The following is a 14691-nucleotide window of genomic DNA, read 5'->3' as shown; positions in this document are numbered from 1 at the left end:
TGGCACTAGAGATTCAGGGAGTTATTTCACATGTACATGTCTGCATCACAATTAGCTCAGTGGGCTAACCCCAGCACAGAGAACAGTGGATGCCAGGAAAAGACAAAAGGAAAATGAGCTGCTGAAAAGTCCCTGAGCAGAAGTGACCCCTGTCCTTTGCTGTGTTATCTGATCTGGAGTCCATAGCCTCACCTGTGAAACCAAAGACAGAGCTCTAGACTGACAGGGCAACAGGTCCTTCATCACCCCAACTGTAAGCAGGTTAGGGTGCTAGGTCTCTGTCCCTGTGATCCTATGAAATTCAGTGGAAACCACAGGAGGGTCAGGGAGAGGGGATTCTTCATTTGCTGTTCCAGCAAGGCCCAATTTTCAGGTGTTTCTATGTGCAATGGGCAAGACTTGGGGACTACAGTACTCTTTCCCTGAGACATCTCTGTTCAAACAAGATCCATTGAGAAGTGTGGACAGCAAACAGCTCCTTATCCCAGTCACTTCAGAAGAGCCACCTCTGACTTTTCAAGACTAAGATGTTCTTTATACTTGTCAGAAAACAAATGGAACTTAAGTTAACATCTGGAATGGAAGAAAATACAGCAACTGCAAAAAAAGATAATTAAATCAAGAAGAGTACTTTTCAGACATAACATCACATAGGTCAAGAGTGTTTTCAGAACCATCCAGAACAAAGTTACAGAAGTTACTTAGAAGCTAAATTTAAGTGGATTAATTCCTGGAGAGCATCATTTAGAAATAGACCACCACCAACTTTGTGGGCCATGCCAAAATGACTCTCCCATTTTTTTCTTTGTAAGACTAGGAAATTCATAAAAAGTGTACAAATAGGTGTGACACATTTAGATCAAGGCTCATTGTTTCACTCACCACCCACTTTGGAACTGTGGCTGAGACATTCAGTGTTCTGAAATAAGATATCCCAAATAGATGCCTTGACAGTCATCCTACCCAACCTCAGATGCATCACAGAGACCCTTTGGGAAGCAAATCCAACATACGATCAGTTCTCCTCAAGTACTTTCATTGCTGGGCAGCCCAGTATGAGGAAATCTAGTCATGAGTTTGATGGAGAACACTGTCTTTCACAAAACTCTTCTTTGTCTTCAGAGTTGCATTCTCTCCTACTTTCCCACTGGGAGGGAAAATGACAAATTGTCTTCTACCATACGGCAGCCTCTTGAGTATCTAAAGACCATTACCTTGTTGCCTCTACCCAGCCTTCCCAAACTGACTGCTTCCAGATGTCCTACTTCCTCCATGCTGTGTCACTGCTCCAAAAAAACATTAGCCTTTCAGTGACCCTCTGAAAACAAGGATCCCAGAGCAGAAGACTCAACAGAATGGCCATGGAGTTCAGGAAGACTCTGCTGTCCACAACAGCAGTGCCATCACATTGCTCCCAGGCTCACAGAAGACCCCATTCCCATCTCCTACATAAAATGATGGGAAAGCAGACATTCTTCATTTTATACAGATATGATTTTGATTTAAAAAATCCAAATGCGACATATATCTTTAGTCTCAATCCACCAAAACAGTTTCCTAAAGTCATATGGAACATATATTTTACAAAGTCCTTATTGTATGCAAGTCAGAGGACCAGTTGCAGGAGTCAGTTTTCTCCTTTTACTACGAGGATCCCAAGGATCAAACTCAGGTAGACTGTTAGGCTCAGTGGCAAGGGCCTTTACCTGTTGAGCCAACTTGCCAACCTGTACTTTCAATCAAGGAATATATCAGACGAGAGAGAGAGAGAGAGAGAGAGAGAGAGAGAGAGAGAGAGGAGTATAGAGACTAATGTGACATTCAACTATTTGCTCAGTTCTAAGCATTAAAAAAATACACACCATAAATAAAATTCAAGCTCTGAGTTCACAGCTTCTCAGTGGCTTCCATTCCCCAAGACACACAGAGGTAAAGGGTATGGATTGAGTTTGTATATGCTACTCTCATTTCTGAAGATTTTTGTATTTTTATTCCTTTGCCTCTGTTATACACAAAGTTGCAATTGAGTCTATTTTCATTTAAGTAATTCCAGTGCTGAATAAAGCTGCATACCCACCAGCATGGTAACACCACCCAAACACTGAGGTGACTCAGACATGACTAATACTCTTGAGAAATCCTTCCTAGTTCTCAGCAATTAAAGCACAGAGTATTCCTAAATGATATACTTAAGAGTCAGTTGGAAACAACTACTATCAGTACAAATATGTGGTTGCAGAAAAATAAGCTTTCTCCTTGCTTTTTGAGAGTCTTTTGAAGGCTGCTGGCACATTTCCATGACTGAAGGCCCCCAAATTGCTGGCATGATTCTGAGTTGACCTTTGAACCTGAGTCTGTCAATTATTTGAGTCCTAGGACATGCTCTTACTCACAGAACACAATGCGTTCTTCCTAGTACCTGACCTTCATCTGGCTTCAGGGTTTTCCTTTCCATTTACTGGCAGAGACATGTCAAAGCAAATAAAAAAAAAAAAAAGCTTGCTCTTTCAGAGTCTCCATGTTCCCACCCCCAGGTGACAAATGTTTGAGGTGGTGCACTCATGGGGATGTGTACTACACACTGTGCACATGGACTGAAGACACACTGTTGCTCTGCAAACCAAATACATACACTTAATATACACCAAATTTAAAGGGGTTTTTGTTTTGATTTGAAGACAGGGTTTCTCTATGTAGTCTTGGTTGTCCTAGAGCTCTGTATGTAGACCAAGCTGGCCTCAATCTCACAGAGATTCTCCTCTGCCTAAACCCAGGAGGCTATTTTGTAAGGAGGACATTTAACCCCGCTAGACTGAGGCTCTCCTACCTGGGTTCTGGTTGTCTTAGTCTGGGGGGGCTTTCCCTTGCACGTTTGGCTTCATTATAACTATGAGCTCCAAGAGAAAAACAGTGCTTTGCCACCTCTTCTATCCTGATCCATTCAGGCTTCTCTCTAATGACCCTAAACCCTGCATCAGGGTACTGAAAGGCACTTTCACAGGGCCCCTCTAAAGGACAGTCAAAAAGGAATTCATAATCCAGGAAGGTCACAAGCTCATGAGGCCAGAGAGGACCAAGGTAACATTCAGTCCAAGAACTCAATTTGATTGAAACTTGTTTGAAAAGGAAACAAAAAGTCAGAGAGGTGAATCACAACATAAGCAAATGCCAAAGCTCAGATTAGAGCAGAGAGCTCCTCAAAGGCCAGATAAAACATGGAACCCAGCTGAGGCTCCTTTCTATATAAGCCATGACCATGGCTAAAACATGTGGTTCTAATAAAAGAGGGCTGGAAGTCCTTGAACACTTCAGAATACACAGATCTGTTCACACACAAACTTTGGACTCCAAGCTAGTTTCATTTTTATATTCCTCAGTTTAATTTGGTGCCTAGATTTGTACTAGGTAGAAGAAAGTACCACAAAACAACAATGCCTGAGTTTGTCTGCCTGGAAGAAGATTACAGTCCGTGCTGAGGAGCAAGCACTGAGCATTATAGTCCAGTCTAATAGTGAAAATGGCAGGAGGAGAGCATACTGCTTCGAAAGAGGAGCGACCAGGAGCTGAGAGCATGAGAAAGGGAGCAGCAGAGACTTCCTTCCATCTTGGCAGTGCTGGAACCACTCTGCTTACCTGTTTTGTCTCCATAAAGTAAATGTTGCCCTCTACTTATCTAAAAGGATTCTGAAGTCAGAGCAGATACAAATAAGATGGGCATGGCATGTGGTTAATCCCTAAATTCAATTCCTAGCACTGGTATATCTTGGCATACTGGCACATGCCTATTATCCAGATGCTTGGGAAGTGGAGACAAGATGATGAGAAGTTCAAGGTTGTCTTTGGCTATGTACTAGGTTCAGGAAAGTTTGGGCTGCATAAGAATCCATCTCGAAACAAAAATAAATACAAATACAGACAAATAAAATCCAAAACACAAAAGCGGCAGTGTAATGCATACTTAAAGAAGAGTTCCTGGCACCAGAATCTTAAGTGAAGTAGAAACTCATTACTGTTCCCTGTATGATCTACAATACTCCAGCATAGAAGACAAGCTGCTTTACTTCATAACCTGAAGAAGATACAATGTAATCATCTGTATTATGTAATACTCAAGGGAAACAAGATCAGAGTCAATATTATTTCCCAGTGTCACAAGCTTAAAAGGACCAACTTTCAGTTTTTCTATCTCCATCTTCCTCTTTGGTAAAACTGATAGAGTCCTAAGATCCCATGAAACCCTTTTAAATACATGAAACACAAGCTTCCCTATTCTTTGTTGACTAGATGCTCACATCTCAACATAAAAATGTCCCCCACATAGGTTCTATGCATGACTTCTACAGGTACATATTTGTTTGGTTTTGTTATTGGTGCTTAGTATTTGTAAGAGAAAGAAAGCAAACAGAGCTCACTTTCAAAAATGAAGGCAATGAGTAAATGGACGGGGGAAGATGGGTACTAAAATTAGACTAAGCTGAAAGAAGGGAAAGCAGTAGGGGTGCGGGGGTGGGGGATGTTTTACAAAGGCCCTCAAACAATGAGGTGATTCCTCCCAGGTTAGAGAGGTGCTTGGCTCTCATGCTTTTAGCAGGAGGAGGCACTATGCACTCGGAGAGTGCACCACCACATCAGTTCCGTGCAGGCAAACTGCTCTGTGCCAGTGTCACAGAACCAAGTCTCCTCAGTCTGGGCCTCTGCTCTCTTCAGGACTCCACAGTCAGCATTCTAGTGTACTATGTGGTTTCCTGAGATTTTCCAGCGGAAGCTTGAACTTGCCTGTGAAAGGGAATCCAAAGACTCCCAGCCCTGTTAGTCTCAAAGGAGACCTCTGGCTTCTAGAAAGCCCAGACAGGTAGACACTGGGAGCTGCATTCAGAAAGCTACTTGGAGTTCTTTTAAAACATTAATATTCTGCCTGTGCTACTGCAAATGAAGAGAGGATGGTGTGAAATGAAAGGAGTCACATTAATGTGGGAAGGGCTGTGTATCTGGACGGAGAACAGAAAAATACACAAGACCTTAAAAATTGTAAACAAGATGCTTGGGCTAATATGAGCATTTCTGTTCCAAGACAGTATAACAGTCTTAACTGTGCCCACATAACATGGAAAATCCATATTAGTAACTTCAAAGATTCATGCTGACAGAGAAATAAGCTTAGATAGACTCTTTCTTTAAAAGTCCCTTAGATTTGTTTATTTTATATGTATAGGTATTATGTGTGTGGATCATGTGTACGCCTGGTGCCTGTGGAAGTCAAAAGAGGGTGCTAGATTCCCTGGACCTGGAATTATAGGCAGTTGTGAGTCATCATATGAATTCTGGAAAACAAACCTTGGTCTGCTTTGATAACAAGCATTCTTAACTTCTGAACCATCTTCCCAGCCCCTTGGGTAGATTCTTAAATATACAGGGCTGGGATACAGCTCAATGGTAGAGTGCTTGCCAGGCATGGGGAAGGCTCTGAGTTTGATCCCCAACACTGCAAAACCAAATAACATAAACAAAACCAATCAAACTAACCCAAACTATGTTCTAACCTGGTGCCACATCCTTGCAGTTTGGGTCCTGGAACGCTAACTAGGTGCAACATGGGAATGAGAAAAGGATAGACAGACACATGGACACAGATCAGGTAGTCTAGGCTCTGTAATAGCACACTGGAAAGCTCAGTGTGTTTAATATATACATTTGTTTTTTCAAGATAGGGTTTCTCTGTAGCTTTGGAGCCTGTACTGGAACTAACAGAGATTCGCCTCCCTCTGCCTCTCGAGTGCTGGGATTAAAGGCGTGCACCACCACTGCCTGGCCTATTATATATAGTTTTATATACATATATAGTCATAAGTCTATGTATAATATATATTATATATAGTTGAACAGTGAGATGAGAGTGTTGGAGGAGGCAGAGTTACTGCATACAGATAAACAAGGCAGTGTTACTATATACAACTGAAGGAGGAGGTAGGTTTAGCTATCTTGGTAGGAGCAGTCATTGTAGGGAAGTAATTTTTAGGTCATGAACTTGGGCTCACAATGTGGTTGATGAGGAACAGCTGTGGACATTTTCTGCAGATATTATCACCATCCTGACAGGGGTGAGCTGAAGTGAAGGCTTTGCCACCCCTCTAAATCTTACCCAGAGAAAGCTTTTGCCATTCCCATGGGATGAGGTACTTGTGTCACTGACGGCCACACCCATGCCAACAACACACCCCTACTAAGGACTTCACTGCTTCCTACAACCTGGTTTCAGAGTAATGTTTAAATCTTCTGTATTAATGTAATCTTTGACTATTTCTCAATACTATGTCTATACTCGGATGATATATAAACAGGGCAATTAGAAAGGATATTTTCAATGCAGCAACTTCCTGCTTCTAGGAGTAGCAGACCACAGACAGTAAAAGCCTCTGCAAAGCAAATGTTCTCAGTACAGATGATGAAGGTCCATGGCCCAGCTGGTTTTCTAATGTACACTGTTGACTCTCTGCCCCCTTCTTCTTGTGTCGACTTTCTGAGACAGTACTTAGCCCCCACCTGCCTGCTACAAGTGTTCATAGAGAGAATACTGTTGAGGCTCTTGAAAGTAAAATTTACCATCCAAATTTCTAAAATGAATCACCAAATGTTGGATGAGGTGGTTGGTAACTGTATCAGGAAACAGAAACCACTCTGAGTGAGTCACCTCTATGATCAAAGATAACACAGCCACAGCCTGGGCTTGGTGACAAACAAATGGCCAAAGCAATCACATGTCAGAATCTTGTGTTTAATGGTTTCTCACATGGAAATGTGTAAGTCAGCTACGTGAAACCAGGAAGCATAGGCCAGAGCGCCACACAAACGTTAAACGCACACTCTCGAGTCTCATGTTCTTATACTGCTTGTCCAAGTCCATTTCAATTTTTTAGTAGATACATTAAAGGCACCAACTTGTCAAGAAGTAAGAAGAAAGGCAAAAACTGTTAATAATATAATAGCTAGAAAATACAAATGTTCTTTGGAGGCTGGCATGTTAGGGTGCTTAATCCAAAATAAAAGTGGCCAAGAAGGTGACAGACACCACAAAAGAGGTAACAGAGCCTTTGGTGATGTCCCCCAAGCAAGCACACCTGTAGTTGGTATGTATCCATATGCACTCTAAGTTTTGGGATCTTTCTTAGGCACCCCAAGTTTGGAAGAGAAAGTAAGTGGGACCATGGGCAATGTGGCATTGCCACAGGCAAACCAGGTCCTGGATGCTCTAACTCCTCCAGAGTAAAGAGCTATATATCCTGATAGTCTTTTAAACTACAGGACAGGGAATACATGCTATGATTAAGCCTGCTCCATCATATATGTGTTGGCTGGCCCAGTATAGAACAATGCAAACCATAGGCAGCTTTTTCAAAAGAATAGCTCCTATCAACACCAAATACCCATTAGCAGGTCTCCAAGGGAAGCACGACCAACACAGTAGGTTCTAATGAGCTCCCATACCCACAGTATAAGCACCTTGCTCTAAAGCTTTAGAGAACAGTCAGGAGCAATGGCACAAAGTCTCCCCATAACACAGGTTTCACACAATGGCTTTCTAAAACAATATGCTGATTATAATTCTCCAAATAAGAACAAGATAAAGCATTTCCTCCAAGTTTCCTATACCATGACACTACCTGATGATGAAAGGAACAAAAGGTGCCAAGCTGAGTGAAGACGACGTGCCATCCATCGGAGATGGGTAGAGTCTCTCCAGCACCAAGAGTAAGAGGAACATACTGGGATGGCGATCAGGCTCTCCCGTCTCACTGAAAAGAAGTTATTATACATGAAAGATTTAAGACTGAAGAAGTCAGGCACCACTCAAACACATTTTGCCACTTTTTCTTCTTCATTTTAATGTGCACATGTTAAGTCTTTGACAAAGCAAGGCTTCTGTACGCATCCTCTTCTAAAGACAATCTTTCTTGAACTGGCTGTGCTGTCTAGAGCAGGAAATGTGAAGCTTGCCATGTCTGGTGGGTTTGAGTAATGAACAGGCCATTACTTACCAGAACCATAAAATCCTATCTGCACCAACTAGCAATTAGAGAAAACGTATCACAACAAAAGTAAATTTCACTGATAAAATTACATCTTCCCATTACAGACAAGTTACATGCATTCACACCAGCACAAAGACTGATAAAGAAAAGAAAAAAAGATACATGTTCTGAGATGTCCATAGTAAAAAGTCTACTGTTAGCTACAGAGTAAGACTGAAAGGAAATGAGAACATTCCTCTCCATCTCAAGGAGGTCCTAAAACTCATTGGTCATTTTAACTCAGGCAGACCCACATCTGAACATAGGTGACCTGATTAATTAGCAAACTGCTACAATTTCACAGTGGTGAGTTGCAACAGGCCAGTAACACAAAACAGTAAGAATCTATTAAATAAATTTAGTATCTAAACAGAGATCTTAAAAAATAACAGGAAGAAATAATTTGTGTGTGTGTGAAAGAGGTCAACCTTGGATGTCAATCCTCAGGAATTGCCCACCTTAGTCCTTTTAAAACTTAAATTAAAAAGGTATTTGTTATTATTGTGCATATGATGGGAGGAGACACAATGCCATGACACATGGTCAGAGGATTACTTGTGAGTTGGTATTCTCCTTCCACTCTTATGTGGGGTTGGGGCACACAAGACATGCCATCAGGCTTGAGCAATCTTGTCAACGCCACCCTGTCTTTCAAGAGAGGGTCTCTCACTGGGTCTTGGGGTTCACCCAATAGGTTAGTCCTTCTATGTATGCATCTACAGGATTAGAGTTACAGGTGCACATGCCACTACATCAAACTTTTTATATGAGTACTGGTGATTAAACTTTGGGCTTGTAGGGCAAGCACTTTATGGAAAAATAAATTTCTTTTAATCTAAAATTAAAAAAACTTTATGTGCTTCTCTCTATGTATATGTGTGTGTCTATGTGCATGTGTCTATGTATATAACCATGAAGACTAGAAAAGGGTATCAGATTCCCAGGGGTTGGAGTGAAAGTTTGTAAGTTGCCTTGACATGGGTGCTGGGAACATGGGTCTTTTTTTTTTTTAAATTACTTGATATTTTTATTTATTTATTTATTTATTTATTTTTGTAATTTTATTAAATTATAAAAAGTTTCCATTTACGCCCCTCCTCCCAACGCCCTCCCACTCCCCCCTCCCTCTCCTCCTCCCTCTTTGTCCCCAAGGGAAGTCAGGGTCTCCTGCCCTGTGGGAAGTCCAAGTTCCTCCCCCCCTCACTCCAGGTCCAGGAAGGTGAGCATCCAAACAGACTGGATCCCAAAAATCCAGTATATGCAGAGGAAACCAGTCCCAGTGTCATTGTCAATGGCTTCTCAGAAAGACTGCAGGCCAGCCACATTCAGAAAAACCAGCCACATTCAGAGAATCTGGAGAAAGCTCGGTTGACCGGGATGGGGGGAAGGGAGGAAGGATGAATGTGGGATCAGGGAAGAATATATTTCAACTAAGGGAGTCATATTAGAGTTTACAGGAAACTTGATTATATATGGGATCCCAGGTCCAAGGAGAGATCCCCAGATTGTTCTCTGGACAGAGGAGGGGGTGCCTGAACCGGCCTTGGCCCGTGACCATACTGATGAATATTTTGCTTATCACCATAGATCCCTCATCTGGCGTTGGATGACGAAACAGTTGGAGGCCCGCGTTGGAGCACCGAACTGAGCCCCCCAAGATCCAAACGAGGAGCAAAAGGAGGAAGAAAATGACGAAGGACTGCGAGGGATACTATCACCCACTGATACAAGGGGTCGGATCTAATGAGAGTTTACCAAGGCCAGATGGACCGTGACTGAAGGAACATGGGTCTTAAGAGAACAGTAAGTGCTCTTAACCACCGAGCCATGTCTCCAGGTGATCTGATGCCCACTTCTAGCCTCTGTGGGCACCCATGTGCATGTACAGACTAACATGCAGACAGACACATAAAAGAAAATAAAACTTCAAAGAATATTGTGTTTTAGGAGATATTAAGTATATGTGGTGATAATTTCATATGAAACTTCTGACCCTCTTTTATGCCCTCCTACCAGGCTTGTTTTAGGTGACCAGTGAGTTTCATTACAATTGCTGAGAAAAGCATGGGTGAGGGGTTATTCACAGGGCTATGGGTACTTATTGGTGGCTGCTCCACCACCTACAGACCTTCAGAGGGGGTGGAGCTTTGTGAGCCCCTTCACTTTGCTTGGTGTTGGGGTTTTTGTTTTTAATTTTTAAACTTACGTTTGCTGTAAGAATGTGTCTCCTAGACATGTCAGAAGCTACACCCAAGAAATCTTGCCAACATGGCTGCCTAAACAAAACCAAACAAGGAAACCAATAGACATGCTAATGTGGGAGGGAGAAGTTCCTAAATATAGGCAGTTATGGAAGGCTGGGGGTGGGGGAAAGTCTTCCCCAGGAAAAAGCACACCAACTGGTCATCCAATACTGACTGGTCAGCCCTGAAGTCATACATATACAAGTAACATATGGATTGAGCAGGTTATATTTATGTATCAAGGAACACACACACACACACACACACACACACACACACACACAAATATACCAACAATTCTTTAAAAAAAGACAGCAAGGGAGGTATATGAGAGGGTTTGGAGGGAGAAAAGAAAAAAAGAAAATAATGTAATTATATTGTAGTCTTTAAAAATTAAAAAAAATTAAAAAATTATATTTATTTAATTTCTCTCTCCTTCTGGGTGTGTGTACATGTATGTGTTTATGTGTACACACATGCCAAAGCACACTGTCAGGAGACAATTTTCAAGAGCTGGCTCTCTCCTTCTACAACATAGGTCTTGGAGACCAAGCTCAAGCTGTCAAGCTTACTAGCTAGTGTCTGAGCCCACTAGTCATTCCATCTACTCCAGTGTTGGCTTGTTTTTAACTTTAGTATCTTATTTTATGTGAACCAGAGCTTTGTCTGCATGTGTATCTGTGTACCTCACTGTACCTGTTGCCTACAGATGCCAGAATGCACTGGATCCCCTGGACCTGGATTTACAGACAGCTGGGAGTTACCATGTGGGTGCGAGGAAGTGAACGTAGGTCCTCTGGAAGATCAGTGTTCTTAATTGCTGAGCCATTTCTCCACAGCAACCCCTCTCCCAGGATTTTAATTAATTAATTAACCAAATTAATTAATTAATTGCCGAGCCATTTTTTCCATAGTTCCTCCTCTCCCAGGATTTTATTTATTTATTTATTTATTTATTTATTTATTTATTTATTTATTTATTTAGGAAAGTCTGTCTGTGTACCTCAGATTAGCCTTAAACTGGTGGCAACCCTCCAGTGTCTATCTTCTGAGGGCTGAGAGTACAGGCACAAGTCATCCTGCCCAACCATTGTGACTACACATGTCTTCACATTGTGACTATACTTCATCTAGTATGTCTTTGCCTTACCTGTCCACTGTATTGGCTACAGTTTCCAACTGCGTGAGGAGAAATGGATACAGTTCTGGAAAACGAGAGAAAAACTCTCTTCCTGTCATTCTGCGGAAGAAGAAATAAAGGAGAAATGATTACATTTGATATCCTTGTATTTGATAAGATAGTTCGCACCTTCCCCCTTTGAAGGAAAACAGTAAGGTCATGTCTGGCTATTTAATGAAAACCTCCAACATCTTATATTTGATAGTCAACACAAATGATGCAAAGTTGGAAGTGTTTTTGAAGCATGGACTTCTCTCCATAATTAAGATGACATATACTTACAAATATTTGATATTAACTTCAGTCAGAGAAGAGATATGTAATGTAAACATAAAGTTTGCGCAACTGATCTGAGCAGAGCACAGTCAACACCTGACAAACTGACTCAGCGATAATGAGAGGCCTAGAACAAGGTTTCCCAACCTTGAAGCCATGTAATTTTGGATCAAGCAATTTTTCAGAACTGGAGGATGTCCTTTGTGCTACAGAATGGTTAATAGTCTCTGAGGTTTCTACCCACTAGATGCCAGTAGCACAGCATCCTTCTCTCTAATTGTAACAATGACAATGTCTCCAGATACTGCCAAATGTGTGTGATTAGACACAATGATAAATGAGTAAGAACCACTGCTCTGGAGGATGGCAACAGGAAGTATGGGCTTGGTGCGTAAGTGTCTACAGGGACTGCTCCAGTGGATACCTATAAGGATCATCTTTCCCATACTTACAGACACTACTCTTGAACTCAGAAAAGGAGCTAACAATAGTTTCTCACACGGCACACACAGTAGGCCAAAAAGCTCATACCTAGTAAAGCATTTAGAAAAGAGGCTAGCCTGTTAAAGAAATTAGAAAAGGTCTAACTATAAAGGAACACTCATAACCTGTTCACTGTTTCAACTCTAGACATATGCTCCTATTAATGAACACTCATATCACATTTGGTTAAACTGAAGCATTTTGCAGGCAGCAAACTGCTCAGATCTTGTGTTGCCAGTCAGCTCACACATACACACAAATTGGCTACCACCAAGACTCATGATTTCCCATAAAGCTCTGTCTCCAGCCAGCTCCTGCCTCCCCAAGTAACCACTGATTTGATTTCGATTACCACAATTTAGTTTCATCTATTTTAAACTTTCACAAAAATGTAGTGGTACATTTTATAACTTTTCTGTCTGGCTTTTCACATTTGGCATAAAGTTGCTGAGATTTGTCCACAACACTGGCTGAACCAGCAGTTTGACTCTTCTGCTAAGAAGAATTCCACCATGTAAATACAGACGTTTGTAACTCATTCTGTGAGCAGACATGGGTACCTTTCATTAGTGGAGTGGGGGGCATTCTGAACACAACTGCTATCCTGACATTCTCAAACAAGGTTGTTCTTGATCATATGTTTTCATTTCTCTGAGTTAACATCTGAGAATAAATGTGAAATCTGCTTACCATTTAGGAAACACACAGTTTCCCAAACACCTCCATGACTTTATACTTCAACAACAGAAAGGCCAAGTTTTGGAGGATCTCTACCACTTACAGTGCTTGCTGATGGTGTCTATCTTGTTTTGTCATTTTAGTGAAGCCTGGGTATCTGTGATTTTGATTTGCATACCTGGATTACTGGTGGTGCTAAGCAGTCTTTCTCTGCTTAGGCTTCGTGTGGCCTTCTATTCAAACACTTTTACCCATTCTGAAAATACGCTGTTTACCTTGTCATACAAACAACATATACACTTCTCTGCTGAGTCAGCCTTCTTTCTTAATAATGTCTTTAGATGAGAAAACTTCTAAATATTTGATTAAGTCCAGTAATTTATCATTTTCCTTTCTATGCTATACAACCTAAGAAATCTCTTCCTCTTCAGAGTAACAACTGTTTTCTGAATGCGCTATGGCTCGGCCTTTCACATGGAAGTCTATGATCTAAATCCATCCCAAATACATTTCTGCATTCAGGGTTTGCTCTCTTCTTTTGTTCTCCCTCCCTTTCTTTATTTCCTTCCACCATGTGGGTCCCAGGTATTGAACTCAGGTCTTTAGGTTTATCAGTAAGTGCCTTTACCTAGGAAGGCATCTTACCTGCCCTATCATATTTTTAGTAAGAAGATGTTCCTTAAATAGAAAGATGGAGATGCATTTTGCACAAGGGCTACAACATTTAAGATTAAACTCCTAATCTGTATAAGTGCAATATAATTCTAATAAAAACTCTGTCTCTCTACCAGCCCCCGCCATATTCCTGTCTGTCTGTCTCTGTCCCCCTTTCTGTATCCCTGTCTGTCTGCTTCTGCTCACCACCCATGTATGTAAGTAATGAGATGGAAATTCTAAAATATATATGACATACAACAAGTACAAGTAAAGTACGAGGTTGGGAACTCATTCAATCAGGTTGTAAGACATATCAGAATAGCTTAGCTACACAGCAAATTTAGGGCCAGCTTGGTCTACATATGACAGACACTCCCCAACAAAAATGAATTCCAGAAAACCAAATAAGTAAATCAACAAATCAATAATGATATGGTAATTCATTAAAACTGAATTTTAGCCTTCTGATATATACAAAATAAAACTCTACTGTATCTAAAGTCTAAAAACAGCGATAAAGAAAAATATGAAAGAATAAGTTTTTTATAGTCTTGACTTTTGAGGAATTTCCCCATAAGGTCTCCATGTTGTCAGTCCTGACAAATTAGGACTAAATTCATGCATTTCATCTAATATATCATTTAATTAATTTAAATTGCTATCAACAAAATGGATGCAACCTTCAGTATTAATATTAGCTGCAGCCCCTAGCACCTGACACCTAATCAGCATCGCATGTCTGATAAACCAAAGGTTGTGTGGTTTTCTATATTGCCTTTCCATCTAGCCTTTGGCATAAATCCAGAAATAAGGGCTGGTGCTGGGGTTGGGGATATGATACAGTACACACCTTCAATCCTAGAGCTTGGAAAACTAAGGCAGAACTTTAATCTTGGCACTCGAGAGGCAGAGACAAGTGGATCTCTGTGTTTGAGGCCAGCCTGATCTACAAAGCAAGTTCCAGGGCAGCCAAAACACCCAGAAAAAACCCTGTTTCAAAAAACAAAAAACAAAAAAAACCAAGAAAGAAAGAAAAAAATTTAAATGTAATAGAAAAAGCTAAACAATATTGCAAGAGCACTCAGATTTTGGAAACTGCATAGGACAA

General features: G+C 41.1%; 1 protein-coding gene across 2 annotated transcripts in view; it reads right to left on the bottom strand.

Moving 5' to 3' along the window:
• Positions 1 to 14691, bottom strand: part of Thada (THADA armadillo repeat containing) — a 318719-nt gene that overhangs the window by 162159 nt on the left and 141869 nt on the right. For both annotated transcript variants that reach the window (XR_015738149.1, XM_087907299.1), the window contains exons 27-28: positions 11460 to 11549; positions 7659 to 7790 (exon numbers count right to left, since the gene is read on the bottom strand). Coding sequence is in view for 1 of the 2 variants with exons in the window: in XM_087907299.1 (XP_087763425.1) it covers positions 7659 to 7790; positions 11460 to 11549 (222 nt within the window). In the remaining variant the exon portion in view is untranslated. The remainder of the gene's footprint in view (positions 1 to 7658; positions 7791 to 11459; positions 11550 to 14691) is intronic.

The sequence above is a fragment of the Myodes glareolus genome, chromosome 6, assembly GCF_982192425.1.
Source record: "Myodes glareolus chromosome 6, mMyoGla1.1, whole genome shotgun sequence".
Lineage (NCBI taxonomy): Eukaryota > Metazoa > Chordata > Mammalia > Rodentia > Cricetidae > Myodes > Myodes glareolus.
This window is presented reverse-complemented; position numbering and strand designations above follow the sequence as displayed.